The following is a 16994-nucleotide window of genomic DNA, read 5'->3' as shown; positions in this document are numbered from 1 at the left end:
GGTCCTTCATCAACTAAATCTAAGTTTCAATACCATCTCATCCTCACCTCAAAACATGCCTAAAAGCTCCTTGACCCCATCTCTAGGGTCTGCTATGGCAAAAAATTGACGTTTTAAAAAGTTTCTAAAATAAGAAACTTTCTATTTTTTCAATCTTCTTCCTTTATCAACTAAATCTAAGATTCAATACCATCTCGTCCTGATCTCAAAACTTGGCAAAAAGCTTATTAACACTATCTCGAGGATTTCCCACGTCTAAAAGATGGATGTTTTATAAAGTTTCTAAAATAAGAAACTTTTTATTTCTTCAATCTCTATCCTTCAGCAACTAAATCTAAGATTCAATACTCTCCCTCATCCTAATCTTAAAACTTAGCAAAAAACCCCTTGACACCATCTCTAGGGTTTCTTATATCCAAAAGATGGATGTTTTATAAAGTTTCTAGAATAAGAAGCTTTCTATTTTTTCAATCTCCATCCTTCATATGCTAAATCTAAGATTCAATACCCTCTGATTCTCAACCCAAAACGTGCCTAGAAGTTGGTCGACATCATCTCTAGGGTTTCAATACCATAAAAGGTGGTCATTCATCAACTAAATCTAAGTTTTAATACCATCTCATCCTCACCTCAAAACATGGCTAAAAGCTCCTTGACACCATCTCTAGGGTCTCCTATGGCTAAAAATTGTTGTTTTGAAAAGTTTCTAAAATAAGAAACTTTATATTTTTTCAATCTTCTTACTTTATCAACTAAATCTAAGATTCAAGACCATCTCGTCCTGATCTCAAAACTTGGCAAAAAGCTTATTAACACTATCTCGAGGATTTCTCACGTCTAAAAGATGGATGTTTTATAAAGTTTCGAAAATAATAAACTTTCTATTTCTTCAATCTCCATCCTTCATCAACTAAATCTAAGATTCAATACCATCTAATCGTCATCTCAAAAAGTTGCTACAAGCTCTTTGACACCATCTCTAGGGTTTACTAAGTATAAAAGTTTGATGTTTTATAAAGTTTCTAAAATAGGAAACTTTTTTTCTTTCAATCTCCATTATTCAGCAACTAAATCTGAGATCCAATACCCTCTAATTCTCATCTCAAAACTTTGCTAAAAGCTCCTTAGCACCATCTCTCGAGTTTCCAATGTCTAAAAGATTGATGTTTTATAAAGTTTCTAAAATAAGAAACTTTCTATTTTTTCAATCTCCATCCTTCATCAGCTAAATCAAAGATTCAATACCATCTCATCATCAATCCAAAACGATGGATGTTATATAAACTTTATATTTTTTCAATCTCCCTCCTTTATCAACAAAATCCAGGATCCAATACCATCACATCCTCATCTCAAAACTTGACTGAAAGCTCCTTAACACATCCTCTAGGATTTCCTATGTCTAAAAGATTGATATTTTATAAAGTTTCTAAAACAAGAAACTTTCTACTTTTTCAATCTACATCTCCCATCAACTAAATTTAAGATTTAAAACAATCTCATCATCATCCCAAAACTTGGCTAAAAGCTCTTTGACACCATCTCTAGGGTCTCTTATGTCTAAAAGATGGATGATTTAGAGTTTCGAAAATAAGAAACTTTCTATTTTTTAATTCAATATCCTCTATCAACTAAATCTAAAATTCAATACCATCTCATCCTCTTCTTCAAACTTGGATAAAAGCTTCTTTACACCACATCTATGGTTTTCTATGTCTAAAAGATGGATGTTTTATAAAGTTTCTAAAAAAGAAACTTTGTAATTTTTCAATCTCCATCCTTCATCAACTAAATCTATGATTCAATACCACCTAATCCTCATCTCAAAACTTAGCTGAAAGCACATCCACACCATATCTAGGGTTTTCAAAAAGTAAAAGAATGATATTTATAAAGTTTCTAAAATAAGAAACTTTTTATTTCTTCAATCTCTATCCTTCAGCAACTAAATCTAAGATTCAATACCCTCTCATCCTAATCTTAAAACTTGGCAAAAAACTCCTTAACACCATCTCTAGGGTTTCTTATGTCCAAAAGATGTATGTTTTATAAAGTTTCTAAAATAAGAAGCTTTCTATTTTTTTCAATCTCCACCCTTCATCAGCTAAATCTAATATTTAATACCCTCTGATTCGCAACCCAAAACGTGGCTAGAAGTTGGTTGACATCACCTCTAGGGTTTCAATACCATAAAAGGTTGTCCTTCATCAACTAAATCTAAGTTTCAATACCATCTCATCCTAACCTCAAAACATGGCTAAAAGCTCCTTCACCCCATCTCTAGGGTCTCCTATGGCTAAAAATTGATGTTTTGAAAAGTTTCTAAAATAAGAAACTTTCTATTTTTTCAATCTTCTTACTTTATCAACTAAATCTAAGATTCAATACCATCTAGTCCTGATCTCAAAACTTGGCAAAAAGCTTATTAACACTATCTCGAGGATTTCCCACGTCTAAAAGATGGATGTTTTATAAAGTTTCGAAAATCATAAACTTTCTATTTCTTCAATCTCCATCTTTCATCAACTAAATCTAAGATTCAATACCATCTAATAAATGTTGCTAAAAGCTCTTTGACACCAACTCTAGGGTGTACTAAGTATAAAAGTTTGATGTTTTATAAAGTTTCTAAAATAGGAAACTTTTTTTTCTTTTAATCTCCATCATTCAGCAACTAAATCTAAGATTCAGTACCCTCTCATTATCATCTCAGAACTTTGCTAAAAGCACATTTACACAATCTCTCGAGTTTCCAATGTCTCAAAGATGGATGTTTTATAAAGTTTCTAAAATAAGAAACTTTCTATTTTTTCAATCTCCATCCTTCATCAGCTAAATCTAAGATTCAATACCATCTCATCATCAATCCAAAACTTGGCTAAAAGCTCATTGACACCATCTCTAGGGTCAGCTATGTCTAAACGATGGATGTTATATAAACTTTCTATTTTTTCAATCTCCATCGTTTATCAACAAAATCCAAGATCCAGTACCATCACATCCTCATCTCAAAACTTGACTGAAAGCTCTTTAACACCATCTCTAGGATTTCCTTTGTCTAAAAGATGGATATTTTATAAAGTTTCTAAAACAAGAAACTTTCTACTTTTTCAATCTCCATCTTCCATCAACTAAATCTAAGATTTAAAACCATCTCATCATCATCCCAAAACTTGGCTAAAAGCTCTTTGACACCATCTCCAGGGTCTCTTATGTCTAACTGGTGGAATGTTTAGAGTTTCTAAAATAAGAAACTTTATATTTTTTAATTCAATATCCTCTATCAACTAAATCTAAGATTCAATATCATCTCATCCTCTTCTACAAACATCGCTAAAAGCTTCTTTACAACACATCTAGGGTTTTCTATGTCTAAAAGATGGATGTTTTATAACGTTTCTAAAATACGAAACTTTGTAATTTTTCAATCTCCATCATTCATCAACTAAATCTATGATTCAATACCACCTAATCCTCATCTCAAAACTTAGTTGAAAGCACTTCGACACCATATTTACAAAAAGTAAAAGATTGATATTTATAAAGTTTCTAAAATCAGAAACTTTTTATTTCTTCAATCTCTATCCTTCAGCAACTAAATCGAAGATTCAATACCCTCTCGTCCTAATCTTAAAACTTGGAAAAACTCCTTGACACCATCTGTAGGGTTTCTTATGTCCAAAAGATGGATGTTTTATAAAGTTTTTAAAATGGGAAGCTTTCTATTTTTTCAATCTCCATCCTTCATCAGCTAAATCTAAGATTCAATACCCTCTGATTCTCAACCCAAAATGTGGCTAGAAGTTGGTTAACATCAACTCCAGGTTTTTAATACCATAAAAGGTGGTCATTAATCAACTAAATCTAAGTTTTAATACCATCTCATCCTCACCTCAAAACATGGCTAAAAGCTCCTTTACACCATCTCTAGGGTCTCTTATGGCTAAAAATTGATGTTTTGAAAAGTTTCTAAAATAAGAAACTTTTTATTTTTTCAATCTTCTTACTTTATCAACTAAATCTAAGATTCAATACCAACTCGTCCTGATCTCAAAACTTGGCAAAAAGCTTACTAACACTATCTCGAGGATTTCTCACGTCTAAAAGATGGATGTTTTATAAAGTTTCTAAAATAATAAACTTTCTATTTCTTCAATCTCCATCTTTCATCAACCAAATCTAAGATTTAATACCATCTAATCCTAATCTCAAAATGTTGTTAAAAAGCTCTATGACACCATCTCTAGGGTTTACTAAGTATAAAAGTTTGATGTTTTATGAAGTTTCTAAAATAGGAAACCTTTTTTTCTTTCAATCTCCATCATTCAGCAACTAAATCTAAGATTCAGTACCCTCTCATTCTCATCTCAAAACTTTGCTAAAAGCTCATTGACACCATCTCTCGAGTTTCCAATGTCTAAAAGTTGGATGTTTTATAAAGTTTCTTTAATAAGAAACTTTCTAATTTTTCAATATCCATACTTCATCTGCTAAATCTAAGATTCAATACCATCTCATCATCAATCCAAAACTTGGCTAAAAGCTCATTGACACCATCTCTAAGGTCAGCTACGTCTAAACGATGGATGTTATATAAACTTTCTATTTTTTCAATCTCCATCCTTTATCAACAAAATCGATGATCCAATACCATCACATCCTCATCTCAAAACTTGACTGAAAGCTCCTTAACACCATCTCTAGGATTTCCTATGTCTAAAAGATGGATATTTTATAAAGTTTCTAAAACAAGAAACTTTCTACTTTTTCAATCTCCATCTTCCATCAACTAAATCTAAGATTTAAAACCATCTCATCATCATCCCAAAACTTGGCTAAAAGCTCTTTGACACCATCTCCAGGGTCTCTTATGTCTAAAAGATGGATGTTTTAGAGTTTCTAAAATAAGAAACTTTCTATTTTTTAATTCAATATCCTCTATCAACTAAATCTAAGATTCAATACCATCTCATCCTCTTCTACAAACTTGGCTAAAAGCTTCTTTACACCACATCTATGGTTTTCTATGTCTAAAAGATGGATGTTTTATAAAGTTTCTAAAATAAGAAACTTTGTAATTTCTCATTCTCCATCCTTCATCAACTAAATCTATGATTCAATACCACCTAATCCTCATCTCAAAACTTAGCTGAAAGCACTTCGACACCATATCTAGGGCTTACAAAAAGTAAAAGAATGATATTTATAAAGTTTCTAAAATAAGAAACTTTTTATTTCTTCAATCTCTATCCTTCAGCAACTATTTATTCAATACCCTCTCATCCTAATCTTAAAACATGGCAAAAAACTCCTTGACACCATATCTAGGGTTTCTTATGTCCAAAAGATGGATGTTTTATAATGTTTCTAAAATAAGAAGCTTTCTATTTTTTCAAAGCCCAACAGCAAACAGAGGGGACACGAACCCAAAAGCAAGAGGTCCAGACCCCACTTAGGACTTGTAAGATCCGGGGATGAGCCCTTTGAAGGGGATTCTTTGGCCTGGCAGAGAAGGGGGTGGTGGTGAAGCTTTTCCTTTCTTCTTTGAAATGGTTTGCCAAGATCCTCCCTCAGATGTGGAGGGAGAGGAGACAATGCCCTTACCTGGGTCTTCTTTTGAGAGGCATGCCAATGAATCCTTCCCATCAAAAACCTCTTCCGAATTTGCTAAGGACGCATAACTGTTAACTTGGGCAAATTCTTCATTTCGAGCTGAAAGGATATTGTCTTTGAGAACTTTAGACCCAATCATAGGATCAGATTCAGGAAGAGCTGGAATTATGGGACTACTCCGTACACCCTCAACAACTCTGGAAACAGGTCTCCATTCCTTCCTAGAATGGGTTGGAATGGAAACAGGGCAATCTTCCAAGCAATGACTAAAATCCCAACAATTTGTGCAAGCCTTCGGCTTCCAATCATAAAGTATGGGTTGGATAATTTCTTTGGAGGAGGTTTTGAGAGTGATAGAGGATGGGAGGACTTGTTTAGCACTGATTTGAATGCACATTCTGGCGTAATTAAGCCGAGTAGCTTCTGCTGTTTGGGTATCCATGTACAGAGGTTTACCTATCAAACTAGCGATTCTACTTAGACAATGCTGGGACCAAAACTTTAGATGAAGCCCCGGGAGCCTTACCCAAATGGGAATGTCAGGAAGTTGCTTCTTATGCAAAGAGGAATCCGGATCCCACCTTTGAAGGATCAAGGGTCTGCCTCCATAATGTTGCCCAGCTTCTTCAAGTATTCGGGTGCAATCGGGTGCAGAAGAGAATTTGAATATGATAAAACCATGATCAAGGTAGTACATTTGTAGATTTCCGGAGATCTGCCATCTTCGCAAGAGAGATTCGCGAAGGGAAATGAAGAAGGGTCGTCTGCCAATAAAATACCCAACCAGACAATTCGCCCATTTAGCTTCAGTTTCCAGGGTCTCATCATCATTAAAATGAATCTTCAAATTTTCTTGTTCTTCGGCGGCAGGGGTGATGAGATCTAACTTTGTGGGCACAGTTCCTTGGTCATGGTTTGAGAACAATTTTTTCCATTGATTTGGGGTAGAACTGGGTGGCTTTAGAGTCAGATTCTTACTGTTTCCGGGAGCAAGAATGGAGTTCCTTGGATTCGGCGCAGAGATTGGAAGATCCCTTCTCTGATCGAAGTTAGAAGAAATCAAAGGGTAGGAGCTGCTAGCTATAGGGTGGGAAGCAATTGGGTCTTTCAAGAGACCATCAGCGTCCAAAGGAAATGAAGAAACCGAGGCTCCAAAGGTGCTGTCAAGGAGCCGAGTGTCTGAGGCTGCAGGTTTACTGAGCAGGCATGGCCCACTAGCATGATGCACACAAGAGGGAGCACGACCATTTGCTTCTTTTCCCAAGGAAAGGAGGTAGCTGGCCTTTCCATCTTTGCCTCCCAAGACTTTTAATGCAGACAAGTCAATATTGGGGGCTGCATTGAATGGAGGAGAGGGCGTGCAGGTGACAAGAGAGGGAAAGCACTGCTCCATCTTCCCATCAGCAGTAACAAAAAACTGCTGGTTTTCCAGGATGGCGGTTTCGCGATCTTCTTCGGAAGATGGATTTTCAGAGTGCTGAATGCAGAATTCCTCTTCAGAAATGGAAGATTTGGTTCTCCCCAGGAGATGCTTCAAACGGTCATCGAAAGAGGCGAAAATGTCTTCTCCATCTTCAATGAGCTGCTTAATATGGGATTTCGCCAATTTCCTTGACTTTTTCGCACCTTTCTTTTTCTTAGTTGAGGAGGAAGACAGATGAATCTCCTTATCAACAGCTTTTAAAAATTGCATTTTCTCATGAACTGACGCTTGAATGCAATTAAGCTCCCCATTAGAAATTTGGGTACGAAGCTTTTGAAGAGACCTAGATGGGGAGGGCGTGTAGTCAATTTTGAGCTTTACCAGTTGAGGAAGGTCAGATTTGGAGGAGCTGCATAACTGTGCCAACTCCTCTTCAGAGTTGATTTTCATGGCCCCGCCCTTTTCCTGAACAAGATGAAGCCCCGGTGACCAGTTGGTTAAACCTCCAAACTGATGAGGAAGGGAATCCCCATCAGAACCATCAAGAGATGACAGACCGTGAGCATCCATGGCTGCTGATCCGAGGGCATCCATGGCTGATCTAAACGGAGCTTTGATACAAACAAATTCAAACCCTTATAACCCAAATCCCTGCAGCAAATTTCAGCCAAACTCACAGATATTGCCCAAATCTAACCCTCTTTTCCCTTGTCCATGCCTCATCACAGATCCAAGCCTCCATAAAAAATGCCCAAATCTCTGTAACAAAACCACCCCAAATCAGATCCAAAACCTCATGCCCTTCGTTCCTTCAAGCTAAAAAACCCACCTTTTACATACCCTAACACAAACCCCAAAATTGCCATTCGCCTCTATCCATGACTCGAACCCATTCTCGATCTCCCATAGCCTCTTGACCCTTTGTGAAAAGAGCCATTCATGGCCACCAAACAGCTTGAACCAAACCCATAAAACCCTCTTCTCTGGTTTCTCTTCCTCCAAGAGACTCAGAACATTTCGGATCTTGAATCAAAAGAGGGGGTCATAGAGCATATCTTCTGGGGAGGAATCGCCGCCGATAGAAGCGTGTAGATCAGCCGGCGAAAAAGGAGAAGAGGGTTTTGGTCGTTTTTAGGGCTCCAAATCAAATCAAATAACCTAGAGAGGAAGAAGGAACAGCCAAGATGATTGACTAGCTAGCTTCCATATCTGATTCCCCTGTACGGAGATTAGGATCTTATTACCTCCCTCCTCTCTCTTCTCCTGCTCGAACAGGATGCTCGGCACTCGCCCGTCTTTTCTCAAACCTAGAAACTGTTGACACCCCAATCTCTTTTATTTCTCATTCTCATTCTCATTCTCATTCTCCCTCCACTAATGAGGATGCCCTTGTAGCTGGTTTTTGCAGAATGCGCCCTTCAGTTTATCATTCCTCAATATTTTTGTCCGTGCTGCTTTGCACTTAGTCTGTTCTTGTTTCCCGGTCGCTTGTGGCTTGGGTGCGCTCTTGCTCTATCTTTGTAATCTCCATTTTTTTCAATATATCTGGTCGGGGTCTGCCTAACCCCAGCTTACCCTTTTCAAAAAAAAAAGAAGCTTTCTATTTTTTCAATCTCCACCCTTCATCAGCTAAATCTAAGATTTAATACCCTCTTATTCTCAACCCAAAACGTGGCTAGAAGTTGGTTGACATCATCTCTAGGGTTTTAATACCATAAAAGGTGGTCCTTCATTAACTAAATCTAAGTTTCAATACCATCTCATCCTCACCTCAAAACATGGCTAAAAGCTCATTGACACCATCTCTAGGGTCTCATATGGCTAAAAATTGATGTTTTGAAAAGTTTTTAAAATAAGAAACTTTCTATTTTTTCAATCTTCTTACTTTATCAACTAAATCTAAGATTCAATACCATCTCGTCCTGATCTCAAAACTTGGTAAAAAGCTTACTAACACTATCTCGAAGATTTCCCACGTCTAAAAGATGGATGTTTTATAAAGTTTCTAAAATAATAAACTTTTTATTTCTTCAATCTCCATCCTTCATCAACTAAATCTAAGATTCAATACCATCTAATCCTCATCTCAAAATGTTGCTAAAAAGCTCTATGACACCATCTCTAGGGTTTACTAAGTATAAAAGTTTGATGTTTTATAAAGTTTCTAAAATAGGAAACCTTTTTTTCTTTCAATCTCCATCATTCAGCAACTAAATCTAAGATTCAGTACCATCTCATTCTCATCTCAAAACTTTGCTAAAAGCTCATTGACACCATCTCTCGAGTTTTCAATGTCTAAAAGATGGATATTTTATAAAGTTTCTAAAATAAGAAACTTTCTATTTTTTCAATCTCCATCCTTCATCTGCTAAATCTAAGATTCAATACCATCTCATCATTAATCCAAAACTTGGCTAAAAGCTCATTGACACCATCTCTAGGGTCAGCTATGTCTAAACGATGGATGTTATATAAACTTTCTATTTTTTCAATCTCCATCCTTTATCAACAAAATCCAAGATCCAATACCATCAAATCCTCATCTCAAAACTTGACTGAAAGCTCCTTAACACCATCTCTAGGATTTCCTATGTCTAAAAGATGGATATTTTATAAAGTTTCTAAAACAAGAAACTTTCTACTTTTTCAATCTCCATCTTCCATCAACTAAATCTAAGATTTAAAACCATCTCATCATCATCCGAAAACTTGGCTAAAAGCTCTTTGACACCATCTCCAGGGTCTCTTATGTCTAAAAGATGGATGATTTTGAGTTTCTAAAATAAGAAACTTTCTATTTTTTAATTCAATATCCTCTATCAACTAAATCTAAGATTCAAATCTCATAGAGACCATAGAGAGTAACTCTGAGGAGAGAGAAAATTCGTCTTCTTCCTCTTCTTCCCCACCCTCTCCGGCGAGAGCCGACTGCGGCCGGCAAAGCAGCAAGGGCCAAAGCCCTTCTTGTTCTTCCCTTTCCTTCTGCCAAGTTCTGGCCAGGAAGTTCTTTGTTTATCATCCTTCTCCAACCCTGCTGTCCTTGAGTTCCTGTCATGGAAGCCATCCCCCCAGATCCGGGCAAATCCATTTCTGCTCCTTGTTTGAGCAACAAGGGGCAAGTTCAGCCATCCTCTGGTCTGGCTGGCAGCGGGAGCAAGGGGTCCTCATCTTCCTCTCATGGTCCATCTCCATTGGATCAAGCTTTGGGTTCATCCGGTCATAACCAGGGAACTGAGGAAGGAAAATCGTTGCCGAATCAAATCCTCTTCGACCAGCTTCAGAATGCCAAAGCCTTTGAGGAGAAATACTGGCCAGCTGGTCATCTTAACCTCCCTGAATCTCGTGTCACACCCTCAAGCACAAAATCCTTTTCTTCTCTCACTTTGGACGCTCTTGGAAAGCTTTAGACTCAAGATCTTGATTTTGACCCTGCTAATCACTGGAAGAAGGGGACTAGACTTCACAAAATCTTCTCAAAACCCATTCGGTCCTTACCCAGCTCTCCTTATTCCTCGAATAAAAAAATTGCGGCTCCTAGGCACCCCAAATCTTCCTCTTCTGTGGCTATTAATCAGGAGGTCTCTCCATCCCATTCCTTTAACAAATCATCAGGGTCACCCTCTCCCTTGCAATCAGATGGCCTGAGGTCGGAGAAAGTTGCCATTTTGGGTAAGGAGAAACCCAGCATTGTATCCATGGCCAAAAATAGAAATGAACCAACGGTTTCTTCTCTGAGGCCCAACCACCCTCTGTCCTTGCAGACAAATCTTGTCTGGGCTCAGGACTCACGTGCTTCTCCCTCCTCCGTAGATCTTTCTCCCTCCCAGATCCGAAGCATGACTTAGTAGTTTCCCCCCAATCTGCAAGCCCGCCCAGAAATTTGAAACTTGCAAATGCGGGATTATTTGAATCGGTGTCCCTTCATCAAAACACGATACTCAAAATCCCTGGATTTTCCAATCCTTCCCCAGTCGACCTTACTCTTTTGAATCCCAATCCTTTCCCGCCTCCTGCTTCCTTGCTCCCCTTGCCTCCTCTGCTCCCAGACCCAAGACCCTCTCCTTCCTGGGCCAGAATTCTCGCTGCATCCCCCATTCTCCCTCCTCAACCTGAATCTACTCTCCCCTTTTTCTCTCCCACCATCTCGGACAAGGGTAAAAAAAGGGCCATATTTCAAGAAACAGATTATGCAGAGGCAGAGAACAAATGGAAAAATTGTCTCCTGGGATTCTTTCTTGGCAGAAGACCCTTCTTTTCCACTCTTAAGCACCATCTCCAGCGTAAATGGCAGCCAAAAGGAGAGTTTTTAATCTCCTCCCTTCCCAAAAACTTCATCCTTTTTAAATTCTCCCTCGAAGAAGATTTTTTTAAAGTTCTGGAGGCACCTATCACAACTTACGGTGGGAGACCTCTTATCCTTCAAAAATGGTCCCCAGAGTGTTCATTGGAGAAAATAAAGCTTTCTTCCATCCCTATTTGGATTCGATTCCCTGAACTTCACCTCAAGTTCTGGACTCCCAGTGGGCTGGGTAAGCTAGCTAGTACTATTGGCCATCCCCTATTCATGGACTCCATTACTGCTGCTGGCACACATCTGAACTTTGCGCGAGTGTGTGTTGAAGTCACCCCTGACGATGAACTCCTCGACTCCATTGAAATTGAAACCCCATCAGGTACTTTACTCCAAGCTGTTGAATATGATTGGAAACCAAAAGCTTGTCTTGCAGAGATTTCAGTCACTCCGCTGAGCGCTGCCCACTCATCCCTCTGCCTATTCCTAAGTCTAAGCAGGAATGGATTATGAAAGCTCCTAAATCTGTTGAGAATTCCATTCCTGCTACTCCCCCTTTCAAAAACCTCTCCAAATCCCCTGTTTCCCTCCCTCAGCCTCAAATAAGTACTCATAATGGATTCAGTATTCTTGATTCCCTCACTTTAGAAATCCCAGATGCGTCCAGGCCTGTCTCGACCCCAACTGTCTGTGCAGAATCCTCTCTAGACTCCCCTGCTGATCCGAATCTTGTCTCCTCTTTCCTTGCCCCTCAAAACTCTGATCAGGAGAAAGTTGACCCTTCTCAGACTCAGCTGTTGCAACCTGTCTCCTCTGTCCTGCCTCCAACTCTCCCCCCCAAGCCTTCCCTGTTTGACCCGGGAGCTGCGAACCCTCAACTGAATTGTTTGTCTCCCTCTCTTTCTGCTGCCCGTGGATCCGAGAATCCTTCTGCTCTGGACTCCCAATGAAGTTAATCTCTGTTTGGAACGCCCGGGGGGCTCTGCACCCACTCAAAACGTAGAGAAATCAAGAGCTTTCTAAAATCCTCCAATACCTCTATTTGTTGTTTACTGGAAACCAAGGCTTTGTGTAATAAGATGATGGACTATGTTCAGGATTGCTGTGACGGTTGGGATGCTCATGGCAACTATTCGAGTGTTGTTAAAGGTAGAATTTGGATCCTCTGGGACAGTGCTATGATAAACGTGAAGATTGTTGATGAATCTAGCCAGCATATTCACTGTGAGGTGAAAGTCATTCAGACTGGTATGACCTTTAAAATGACAGTTGTCTATGCCCATAATTATTATATTTCCAGGAGAGAGCTGTGGTCCAAATTGGTAAATATTGTGTCTTTGAACCAGGCCCCTTGGATTGTGCTCGGCGACTTCAATGTTGTCCGTAGCCGAGAAGAAAGATATGGATACCCTCCTAATATAGCCCAGATGGAGGAGTTCAACTCCTGTCTCACCACTGTGCTCTTACTGATCTTCGTTCTGTGGGTCTTAATCTTACTTGGAATAACAAAGGCAAGCAGGGAAATCTGAAAATGGCAAAGCTGGATAGATCTCTTGTTAATGAAGAATGGTTGCACTCCTGCCCGAATTCCTTTACTGAATTCTTCCCTCCAGGAATCTCTGACCACAGCCCATTCATTGTGTCCTGCTTTAATCATCAATCTCTTGGTCCTCGGCCCTTTAAGTTCATGGACATGTGGTTGGCAGACAAATCCCTCTACCCCATTGTTGAGCGAGCCTGGAATCATAAGGTAAAAGGCAACCCCATGTTCTCCTTTATCCAGAAGCTGAAAGTGGTCAAAAACCAAATTAAAGAATGGAATAGAGAGGTTTTTGGTAGAATTGACATCCAAGTGCCAATTATCAGAAAGTCTTTGTTAAAGATTCAAGCTTCTATTGAGCAAGATCCAGCCAGCCCTCACCTTCTTGATCAGGAAGCTAAAATTAGAGTGGACCTGTTAAAATTCTCGTCCCTCGAAAAATCTTTTCTTAAGCAGAAATCCAGAGCCCAATGGCTTAAATTGGGAGACTCTAATTCAAAATTCTTTTACTCGCATCTGAAGGTAAGGCAAAACAAAAACAATATTCTTGCTATGAAAAGAGGAGATGGCACTCAAACCACCGACCCTGTTGAGATCTCTTCCATTCTGATAAACCACTTCTCCAAGATTCTAAATCTTGGGAAAATACAGACTGCTGCTGCCCCTGATCCAATTCGAAAACTGAATGTTGAGGACGCTGACATCTTATCCAAGCCAATATCATCAGAGGAGATTAAAGATATGGTTTGGAAAACTAATGGAGATAAAGCTCCGGGTCCGGACGGCTTCAATGCCTCCTTTTTTCGCGCCTTCTGGTACCTTCTGGGAGATGAGTTCATTGCCGCCATAAAAAAATTCTTTAAATCGGGTAAACTGCTTAAATCCGTTAATGCCACCTTCATATCCCTCATCCCAAAAGGCCCGGATAGCTCCTCCCCTTCTCAGTATCGTCCAATATCTCTCTGCACCTTTTTGTACAAAACGATAACAAAAATCCTAGCCAACCGACTTCTGACTGTCATTTCCAACCTCATCAGCCCGTCTCAATCTGCCTTTATTCGAGGTCGACAAATTCAAGACAATATCCTCCTCACCCATGATCTTCTCCACAGCTTTCACCTTCCCTCCCCCACCCCTTCCATGTGCTTGAAAATCGATCTCGCTAAAGCCTTTGACAACATCAACCGGCAAGCTCTGTTATCCTTCATGGCCAAGCAAGGATTTAACTCTGTTTGGTTAGGCTGGATAGAAGAATGCATCTCGAACCCTTCATTTTCTATCCTGGTTAATGGATCCCCCCAAAGCTTCTTCACTTCCTCTAATGGGCTTCGTCAAGGTGATCCCCTCTCTCCCCTCCTCTTCTCTATTTCCATGGAAATGCTCTCTGTCCTTCTTGAAAATGCCTCCTCCTCGAATGCCCTGTCTACTCCCTTCGTTCAAGGCTCTCTAGCCATTACTCACCTGCTATTTGCAGATGATCTAATGATCTTTGCCAAGGGATCTACCCGAAATGCCTCCATTCTATCTTCTTGCCTGTCTTTGTTTCATAAGGTTTTTGGGATGGAGGCTAACCCCTTCAAATCTGAAATCTTTTTTCGGGGCACCATTCTCAGAGATAAACTTGAAATCCTAAAAACTCTGGGGTTCGAAGAAGGAACTCTTCCCATTAGATATATCGGCCTCCCGTTGTTTACTTCAAGACTTACTGTTTCTGACTGTGCTCCTCTTATCACTAAAGTCCGCAAGCGTATTGTGAGTTGGTCTAGCAAATGCCTAAGCCAAGCCGGACGAATTGAGCTTGTTAAAACTGTGCTGAATAGTTTCATGATTTTTTGGTCTTCTGCTTTTGATATCCCCAAGGGGGTAATAGATTCGATTGAAAGAATTTTCAGGTCCTTCATCTGGGGAAGCTCGGAAGGAAAAAAATCGCATCACTCAATCTCGTGGGAAAAAATGTGCAGGCCTAAAAGCGAAGGAGGTATTGGAATTAGACTTCTCAGGGACATCAATGTCTCTCTTCGAATCAAGCAGGTATGGTCTATCATTGCTGCTAAGAATAACCTATGGGCACGCTGGTTCTCTCTGAAATATATCAAAGCAAATAACTTCTGGACCATTAACCTGCCTTCGAAACCTTCCTGGGGGATAAGAAGTATCATCAGGAGTAGAGATCTGGCTAAACCCCACATCTGATGCCTAGTGGGTAATGAAGCTGCCATTGATCTTTGGAACGAGCCTTGGCATCCGAGGGGTGTGATCTCGTCCCTCATATCCAGGCATAGATCAGATTCCTCCCTTTCTTCTTTGAAGACTCTCGACCAGCGGCATCATGAAGGATCCTGGAATCCTATTCTGAACCTTGGTTCTCTATCTCAGGAAAAATCCCTTCTTTTGGAAGCCATCTTCAATAACTCTGCAATTAACTCTCCTATTTGAAAAGCCGGCATGGGCTTCGCGAATTTGGTTCAGTGGGCATATTCCTCGGCACGCTCTTGTCTCTTGGAAAGCCCTCAATAATGGCCTAAGCACAACTGACAACCTCCCATTTCTCGACCCTTCGGTCAACAGAAGCTGTATCCTATGCAACTCAGGCCAAGAATCTGTTAACCATCTCTTTTTCCAATGTAGTTATTCAAAATGGGTTTGGAAATCAATTCTTGGGAAACTACAGCTATGGCGCAACCCTGAACCTGATCTTATTCAAGAAGAACTATGGATTGCTAACCACTTTAAAGGTGCCGGGCAATCTTCCACATTGGCGTTCATTGCTTTTGAAGCCTCAATTTACACCATCTGGATGGAGCGAAACCACAGAATCTTCCGCAAAACCTTTCTTCCCAACTCTGTCCTGCTGTCCGAAACTCTATCCCTGATACGAACAAAAATGTTAGGCCTAAACCTTACTGATGTGGACACCATAAGTAACAGGTCCATCGCTGCCAACTTTGGTTGTCCTCTATTTCCCAAAATTCGTTCTCCTCAGGTCTGCTGTTGGCATAAACCGAATCAAGGGACTTTCAAAATTAACTCGGATGCTTCTCTAGACGCGGATGGGGGAGGTATGGGAGGTGCTATACGGGATAATAACGGTTTCCTCCTATCTATGTTTTCCGTTAATGTAGAGCAGGAGGAGATTCTTGCGCTGGAGATCAGGGCTGTGCTTGAAGGTCTTAGGCTGGCCTCATCTTGGGGTTTGACTAAGATTTGGATTGAAGTTGATTCTAAAACAGCAGCTGATATTATCATGGGCACCTCTAAAACTCCCTGGAAATGCTTTACTCATATTCAGGTCATCCCTCACTTGCTTTCCCGTTTAGTCCAATGGAAGGTTTCCCACATTTGGCGCGAAGGAAATAGTGTAGCAGACTACCTTTCTAAACGGAACTGCCCTTGCAAAGGTTATGGCCTCCCCCCTTTCCTGGCCCCCCCAGCTCTCCTTCTGCTATTGGACTCCGATAGGAGAGGGAGTGAGTACTCTAGATTGTAATTTTCATGTTTCGTCTTTCTGTCCTTTGAGGTTTCTGTTGTTGGGAGCTTGTTCCCTTTTTGTTGGCATTTCAGCCCCCCTAGTTGTATCTCTTTTTATTTTCTAATGCCTGGTTGGGGTCCAGCCTAACCCCTGCTTACTCATCAAAAAAAAAATAATCTAAGATTCAATACCATCTCATCCTCTTCTACAAACTTGGCTAAAAGCTTCTTTACACCACATCTATGGTTTTCTAAGTCTAAAAGATGTATGTTTATAAAGTTTCTAAAATAAGAAACTTTGTAATTTTTCACTCTCCATCCTTCATCAACTAAATCTATGATTCAATACCACCTAATCCTCATCTCAAAACTTAGCTAAAAGCACATCAACACCAAATGATATTTATAAAGTTTCTAAAATAAGAAACTTTTTATTTCTTCAATCTCTATCCTTCAGCAACTAAATCTAAGATTCAATACCCTCTCATCCTAATCTTAAAACTTGGCAAAAAACTCCTTGACACCATATCTAGGGTTTCTTATGTCCAAAAGATGGATGTTTTATAATGTTTCTAAAATAAGAAGCTTTCTATTTTTTCAATCTCCATCCTTCATCAGCTAAATCTAAGATTCAATACCCTCTGATTCTCAACCCAAAA

General features: G+C 39.6%; 1 protein-coding gene across 1 annotated transcript; it reads left to right on the top strand.

The window, feature by feature from the left end:
- Positions 1-12858: 12858 nt before the first annotated feature.
- On the top strand, positions 12859-16354 carry LOC143861436 (uncharacterized). The gene is made up of 3 exons (XM_077372364.1): positions 12859-14619; positions 14738-14898; positions 15244-16354. The coding sequence occupies exons 1-3, from the start codon at positions 12859-12861 to the stop codon at positions 16352-16354; spliced, it is 3033 nt and encodes a 1010-aa protein (XP_077228479.1).
- Positions 16355-16994: the final 640 nt, after the last annotated feature.

The sequence above is a fragment of the Tasmannia lanceolata genome, unplaced genomic scaffold (assembly GCF_043159265.1).
Source record: "Tasmannia lanceolata isolate RefF3 unplaced genomic scaffold, GAP_Taslan_0.1 ptg000037l, whole genome shotgun sequence".
In the NCBI taxonomy this organism is placed as follows: domain Eukaryota; kingdom Viridiplantae; phylum Streptophyta; class Magnoliopsida; order Canellales; family Winteraceae; genus Tasmannia; species Tasmannia lanceolata.
The sequence above is the reverse complement of the archived record's forward strand: the minus strand, read 5'-3'. Positions and strand labels throughout refer to the sequence as shown.

What these genes read in the sequence shown, in the direction of transcription:
- LOC143861436 (XM_077372364.1), top strand. Translation starts at nt 12,859, where the DNA reads ATGGCAAAGCTGGATAGATCTCTTGTTAATGAAGAATGGTTGCACTCC. An exon ending in CTAAAGTCCGCAAGCGTATT is followed by an intron (nt 14,620 to 14,737) that starts GTGAGTTGGTCT and finishes AGGGGGTAATAG; the next exon opens with ATTCGATTGAAAGAATTTTC. An exon ending in TCTCTCTTCGAATCAAGCAG is followed by an intron (nt 14,899 to 15,243) that starts GTATGGTCTATC and finishes TCTCTATCTCAG; the next exon opens with GAAAAATCCCTTCTTTTGGA.